Here is a 7,774-nt window from a genome sequence, read left to right on the forward strand (position 1 = left end):
ACACTGTTGGCTACGCAGCCCAAATTCCTGGAAAATATGAACTTGTGCCGTCTTGTAGGACTCATACTAATACAAAGGGAGTCTTTTCCAACTGTGTAAATAACTCAAAACAACACCTTTCTTCTGCTGAGTGGCAAAGCGATACACTTTAAGCTGAAATCTCTGAATTGCCGTAGCGAGAGAGCGAGGTGGGAAGCATTGAGCCTTGACCCTGTGTGAAGTGAGCCAGTTAGAACAACAATTGTATGATTTGTTTAACATCAATCAAAGGAAAGTGTGACATAAGCTTCATTATGATGTCTATATAAATATCTCAGGCTGAAATGGGATCATATCTCCCAGTCAAAACGTCACATGAGAGTTACAACATTAGATAGATAGATAGATAGATAGATAGATAGATAGATAGATAGATAGATAGATAGATAGATCAATCGATCGATCGATCTAGCAAAGCATCCTGTGTATAAGTTGCATAACTTTATTTTTATATTATTTAATTTATAAGTAATAGCTGTCAATGTAAGATGACAGTTAGTTAATTATAAGTACTTTATTAGAAAGAAAAAAAACTACTAACTAAATACGACAAAATAACGAGGAAACAAGTTTTTGTGTAGTTTATTCAGTGATGAGCAGCTATAAGAAGGATTCTCACTTCCAGTATTCAGTTTTTCAAATCTGAAATCTTCCTTTCAAATGCATTGTGATTAAATATCCAAAATACAGTTCTGGTATGAATTATTGCAAGATCGCTTTATAAACAGTTGTTTTGAAGAGGAGTAAATAATCTTTCACATCTTTCTGCCATGTTTTTTTCAGATATGAGGTTGCTTAAGAGAGATGAACTACAAATTTAAGATAAATAGACAAAGTTATAAGATAAATAGAGTCGAATGCAGTCATTCAAATGACAAATTTCATCTTAATTTACATTAAGTGGACATGCTGTCATTTTTCAGTCTCAAGTCCATTATGCGTATGCACCTAAAACTAATGCATGTGGAAATTATATTTCTCAGTGGTCTGTGGTTCACAAGCGCAAACTCCAGATGATACCTTGTGAAGGTATTTTTTCAAAAATGCAATACATTCCAAACAAAGGACAGGGTGCTTGAGATTAACACTTGATGAAAGTCTCATGGCTGACCCTGTAAGTAGCTTGTGAAGCTCTGCATTCTTTATGTCTGTTTCTTGACATTTCTGTTTTCTGATTTCATTAACTGTACAGACTGTATAAATATTACATTTCAAACATAATGCATTTTGATGACACTGAATTTATTGAACATGGTGTTGAAATGATGTTTTTATGACCTGACTTGATTAACCCTCCAGTGAGAGATCCATTGAAAAAACAAACAAACAAACAAAAAAAGGTGATAAAACAATGACAACTTTTCATACGCTCCTGTGATTATTGTCATTAATGATCAGTTGTAATCGGTTTTGAGAACTGTTGGGCAGTGTTAGCATACTAAGGTTTTCATATTAGGTCAACAATATAAGAACTCTTAAAAACCAACACAAACTGAAACAAACCACTGAAAATGCATTTCACTAAGGAGCAAACCGATGAAAAATAGTGATCAGTATCAGTAAAAGTGCATTAAAAGCCCCATAGATTAAATATCTCACGAAGATAAAGAGTTTTTACATGTTGCTTCTCTTGCATTCGCTTTTTACCTTTGAGTTTAAGAGTAAAACGAGTTTTTACTCTTTCTGTTAAAAGTTCTCAAAGTGCTTTTGAAAGAAAATGACAGGGAATTAATCACAAGAAGTAGTCATGAGGATATTCAATGCTTATAAATAACCGTCTTTGTTCCATATCCAGCCAGCTTTACAGAGCATTGCCAAATATCCTTTTCTTGATGTTCTGTCACTTCAGAGCATAAACAGCCATTACACCATGGCTGCGGTGCTGATGTGGATGTGCTTTCATTCATTGAGTCTGCACTCATAATATACTGTATACAGGGCTGATCTAACAGAAAATACACACAAAGCCCTCTGATGAGAAGATTTCTGAATGTCTCGATTTCACAGCTGAAGAACCCCTCCTAAATCTTGAGTAGTCATTGAGACTAGCGGTCCTGGGTTTTCTGAGGGGTGAATCACAAGCCAGACACTCCTCTAGGCTTTCCTAAAGCCTCAGGGTTTGAAATGTGTATGCATGAATCTGGAATGTTCTAGATTCTTTTGTTCTTGTCCTTGTTTGGAATGGCTCTTCTCAATCCCATTATCAAGGGTTCTCAGTTAGTGACACAAACTCAGTTCCTTCCTGACCAAGCACTTTTTACACTGGACCACGCAGCACCAGTGGAAACGGCAGAGACAGTTTTCCTCCAGGACCACCGTCTCGTCCCGGTGGCCCCGCTCGCAACACAGAAGGTCACATCCGCTCACGTCCAGCGCCGTGCTGTTGCACATCCGCCCACGCGTGCCCAAAGAACCCGTCTTCCGATTGGGCAGGCAGAAGTCCGGCGACTCGGCCGAGTAGATGAGATCTTGCTTGTCTGGAGGTTTGATGTTCTGCCCCACTGGAATGAGAGTTTTACCATCATTCCCACCCATCACTTTGGATGCCCCATTGAAGCGCTCGAGCAGGCGGTCGCCCACCTCGCGGAAGTGAGGCATTTTCTTCCAGCAGGTCCTCAGAGTGCAAGAGCCAGACAGCCCGTGACATTTACATTCAGTTCTCATATAATTCTTCACCGCCTGCAGTTCAAGACACAAAGATAGTTCAGTGAGATAAAAGGAGAAGCTATTTAGAAGGAATTTACCCTCGTCTCTCCCCTCCCTCTTTAGCCTCCGGCCACTCGAAAGCCAATCCGAGCGCTTGAAAACAGAGATTCGTACAGTTCTATACCTGTTGAAATTAACATCTGATAAATGCAGTGTTACCATTTTTCTAACTTTAATTCCAAACAAGTCGCTGCGGCGCATTTGAGTCCTCTTTGACATAGAAGAAAATCACCATCTGCCAAACATGTCTATATTCCCCCTTAATGCCTATTTACCGGTGACTGACCCCATGCTAACGGGACCTGAGGCTGCGAGGCATTGACCTCTGGAAGATGAAGCACTACTGACACTAGTGAATAACTAATCTGAGGATTTGGCCAGTGGCCGACTGATGATGGCTTGAAGGAAACTGTAAATCTGACTTCTTTAGAGTTCTGAATAATAATGAATTATAAAATAGTAAACTGAGATAAGAGTAGTTCAAAATGACCTATCACACACATGCACCACAGTTTTCTATTGTACAGTAGGCAGCATAACTGCAGAAATAATGGAAATACAAAAATAATGATTTCTTAAAAAAAAAAAAAAAGGTTTGCCCTGTCTAAAATGTCTTAAAGACACACTCCAGTCACACTTAAATTTGTGTGTTGAATTGCACACTATACTAAAATATGAAGAAAAATGTAAATACACCATAAGTTTGGGGTCGGTAAGAATTTTTAATGTATTTTTAAGACACTTATGCTCACCAAGGCTGAATTTATTTATGTGAAATATTATTACAATTTAAAATATTTTTTTATTATTTTCATATATTTTAAAATGTTATTATTTCTGTGATGCAATGCCAAATTTTTAGCATCAATATCCAGTCTTCAGTGTCACATGATCCTTCAGAAATCATTCTAATATGCTGATTTGCTGCACAAAAAGCATTTCTTATTATCAATGCTGAAATTTTGTGCTACTTAATATTTTTGTGGAAACTGTGATACATTTTTTTCAGGATTATTTGATGAATAGAAGGTCTAAAAACAGAATTTATTTGAAATCTAAACCTTGTAAATGGCTTTAGTGTCACTTTTGATCAATTTAATTAATTAATAAAATATTAACTTACTGAGCCCAAACATTTCAGTGGCAGTGTAGGTCTGTCATTACTGTTATGTTAAACAGTTTATTATATTATTTGTAAATATCATTACGTGTTAACACATCCAGTTTATTTAAAAGAATAAAAAGTATATAATAATTTAATATTAATTTTGTAATTATTGGGGTCTGCAGTTTGTGTGATTAACACTTGTAGAATATATGTGCGGGTGTATATAATTTATTGAGATTTTTTATGAAATGCCTTCTCCGCTAGGCACTTTAGTGTGTGTATGTGAGTGGATTTGTGGTTTCTGATCACAGAACAGAACTAAACAGATTCCATGTTAAATCAAATAAATACATATACATTTTAAATTCATTGTGCATGTTAATACTGTAATGTGAAAGCCCTAGTTTAAAAAAAAAAGACACTCCTGTAACTATTAAATGGATCTAGACAGTCAATAAGGGAACAGAGAGAGTGGTGATGTTGGGAAACTAGTCTCAACTCAGTTCATAGTGTGTTCTCCAGCCTCTGCCAAGTATATTTCCATAACATTTCCGAGCTTTTCCATGCTTGGGCTTTTGAAGTGCACCATTTGCTCATTTAAGCTTGACTATCTCTTAAGGGTTGTACAGGCAAAACAGCACACGACTGTGCTTGTATCATCTATGCATCGATGCAAAAAATCTATCCACATTGATATCGTACCAGGACCATAAAAAAAAACATCTACACCAAACCTGCATGAGGGCAACGGGTACTATGTGAGACTGCCTTTAACAAAAAAAAAAGAGTAAATACAAGATACCTGGCTAGTCATCCCAATTCCTAATTTTGTTTATTGCTGATGTATAATAAGGGTTGTGTGAACTAAGAACTAAATACCAGGTTGCATTAACTGTTCTCGCACATGCATCCCCTAGTACATAATATTGTACTAAATACAGCATTCTGACAAAGTTTCATGTAACTTTTTTTTTTGGCAATACATTTTAAAATTCAATCATACCGGCAAATCTGAATTTTCAGCAGTCATTACTCCAGTGTCACATGATCCTTCAGAAATCATTCTAATATGGTTATCATGGAATCATTCTATATTTATTTTTATTATCAGTGTTGAGAATAGTGCAATTATGCTGCTTAATATTTTACTGTGGAAACCATGATGATTCTGTGATAAACAGAAAATTCAAAATAGGAACATTTAGAAATCTTTTGTAACATTTTTAATTTCTTTACTGTCACTTTTGGTTAATTTAATGTGTCCTTGCTGAATAAAAGTAATAAAAAAAACGTACTGACCCCAAACCTTTGAATGGTTGTGTAAGTTAACACCTTATTCTTGTTTAATACTGTTATTTAATAGGTCGGATTACATTTATACCACCACTAAAAGACTATAAAAACAAAAGCCTGTGTAAACTATTTTTATTAATTTATTTTTAATTCATAGCTATATGTGTCAAGATAAAGATGAAATATCATACCAGTCGACCGGCTTCATTATTATGAAGGTCTATCAGCGTGCGGATGTCACTCTTGCCCTTCCTCCGCCTGGCGTCCATAAACTGCTTGGACTTCTCATAGCCGAACTCCACATCGTCTCCGCAGCCACCCCACTCCCACTTGACCCCCTCGGTTGGGCCAACACCGGCTAAACGCGGGGGCGGCCCTCTGCTCCGTGTGGCCTCGCAGCCGCATTGCAGCAGCTCCCCCATGCTGCAGGCCTGTGTCACTGCATGCGTCACACCCGCTGCCGTGATAGCGTACACAAATGCTGTCTCTCGGATGTCTGTGAAGACACACACACACACACACACACACACACACACACATACAAATTGGGCAAACTCTACCATCAACTATTATTATTGTAGCTACATGTGTCAAGATAAAGATGAATTAACATACCAGTCGTCCGGCCTCATTATTATGAAGGTCTATCAGCGTGCGGATGTCACTCTTGCCCTTCCTCCGCCTGGCGTCCATGAACTGCTTGGACTTCTCGTAGCCGAACTCCACGTCGTCTCCGCAGCCCCCCCACTCCCACTTGACCCCCTCAGTTGGGCCAATACTGGCTAAATGCGGAGGCGGCCCTCTGCTCCGCGTGGCCTCGCAGCCACATTGCAGCAGCTCCCCCATGCTGCAGGCCTGAGTCACTGCATGCGTCACACCCGCTGCCGTGATAGCATACACAAATGCTGTCTCTCGGATGTCTGTGATGACACACACACACACACACACACAGATATATCAAAGAGAGCTTCTGATTGTTGGCCAGGCTGGGTTACATCGAACTCTGATAATTATGGCACTTTAGATATCCTAGCTCAGTGGTTCTCAAACCTGCCCTGGAGTACCCCCAGCCCTGCACATTTTGTATGTCTCCCTCATCTATCACACCTGATTCAACTCATCAGCTCATTAGTGGAGACTGCAAGACCTGTACTTCATGGAGAGGTTTGAGAACCACTGTCCTAGCTGCATGGGCTATTTCTGTGACAAGGTAGTCTCAACGACAGCACTACTGTGGCACAATGAGCCATACGAGGTCATGGCATATCAGACCAGAATAAGCTGCACTGGGAATCAGAGCATATGCTATTCAGGTCTGGTTCCATAATGTTTCAATATGCAAGAACTCTTTTTTTAAACAAACTATACCGAAATTAAACAAACCCCTGAAAATCAGGGTTCCCATGAACCTAGAAATACTACTTATCAAATTTGTCCAAAGAGATGGAAACTCTGAAAATTATTAATAAATAAAGGCATTAAACATCTTCTAAAAATGGAAACAAACATTTTTTTGTCACATATACACTACAGTTAAAAAGTTTAGGGTCAGTGTAATTTTTTTAATTAGAAAAGACTCAGTGTCATTAAACTGATCAAAAGTGACAGTAAAGACATTTATAATGTAACAAAAGAATTCTACACTGTAAGAAAAAAGGGAAAATGTACTGGTAATTTTCTGCAAGGCCATTATCTGTACATTTCTTTTAACTCTAAAACACAACACAATGCAATGAGTGATTCAAAATATACGTAAAACAACTTTGAAAATTCAATATGGAAATTTCCTTCATCTTAACATTGGGCCATATTTTTACAGACTTTCTTTTTTAACAGACAGTGTACTTCATAGAAATTATGTTCTTCAGAGCTTTCTATTTATCAAAGAATCCTGAAAAAATCTATCAGAATTTCCACAAAATATATTAAGCAGCTCAACTGTTTTCAGCAACAAGAAATGTTTATTCAGCAGCAAATGATTTCTGAAGAATCATGTGACACTGGAGTAATGATGCTGAAAATTCAGCTTTGCCATCACAGGAATAAATGACCAATTTTAAAATATATTCGAATCGAAAACAGTTATTTTAAATGACAATAACATTTCAAAATATTGTTGTTCTTATTTGTTTAAAATATTTTTTAAGAAAATGACCTGTTACTCTTCCTGTCAAAAGTTATTTTGAAAGAAAATGACCAGTTCACTAGAAATATTTATTAAATGCTAATATTTAATAATGTTAATTGAAAACAAATTCTCTGCAATAACCGAAAAGAGAGAAGAGAACAAGAAAAGAATGGAGAGGTTGGAAAGGACAGATGTGTTTAGCAACTCGTAGTAAGGGAGTTGAAAGGAATGACTTTTATCCTGTGTAAACTCTGGATGCAGTGAGCGTGCAGTCACTCCTCAGCCATGTGCCAATTCTGCATTGCATGATTCAGTGAATGGGATTCATTAAAGCCAGTGAAATGGAATCAGAGCTCAGAGTGCGCGCACACACACACACACACACACACACACACACACACAGAGAGAGATATTAATCCCAGCTGTCCATTCACACGCCCACTGTCGTCTTCATACTGTGAAACAATGTGTCTGTGTGTGTTCCTGTTTTGATACATGAC

The 7,774-nt window shown here is 37.7% G+C and overlaps 1 protein-coding gene across 1 annotated transcript in view; it reads right to left on the reverse strand.

The window, feature by feature from the left end:
* Positions 1 to 1,281: 1,281 nt before the first annotated feature.
* The window catches only part of wnt6b (wingless-type MMTV integration site family, member 6b), a 21,106-nt gene continuing 14,613 nt past the window's right edge, over positions 1,282 to 7,774 (reverse strand). The window contains exons 3-4 of the mRNA XM_016454175.1: positions 5,762 to 6,066; positions 1,282 to 2,718 (exon numbers count right to left, since the gene is read on the reverse strand). Of these exons, the coding sequence (XP_016309661.1) occupies positions 2,257 to 2,718; positions 5,762 to 6,066 (767 nt within the window). The 3' untranslated portion in view covers positions 1,282 to 2,256. The remainder of the gene's footprint in view (positions 2,719 to 5,761; positions 6,067 to 7,774) is intronic.

Source organism: Sinocyclocheilus anshuiensis, unplaced genomic scaffold, assembly GCF_001515605.1.
Source record: "Sinocyclocheilus anshuiensis isolate Anshui unplaced genomic scaffold, SAMN03320099.WGS_v1.1 scaffold976, whole genome shotgun sequence".
Classification (NCBI taxonomy): Eukaryota; Metazoa; Chordata; class Actinopteri; order Cypriniformes; family Cyprinidae; genus Sinocyclocheilus; species Sinocyclocheilus anshuiensis.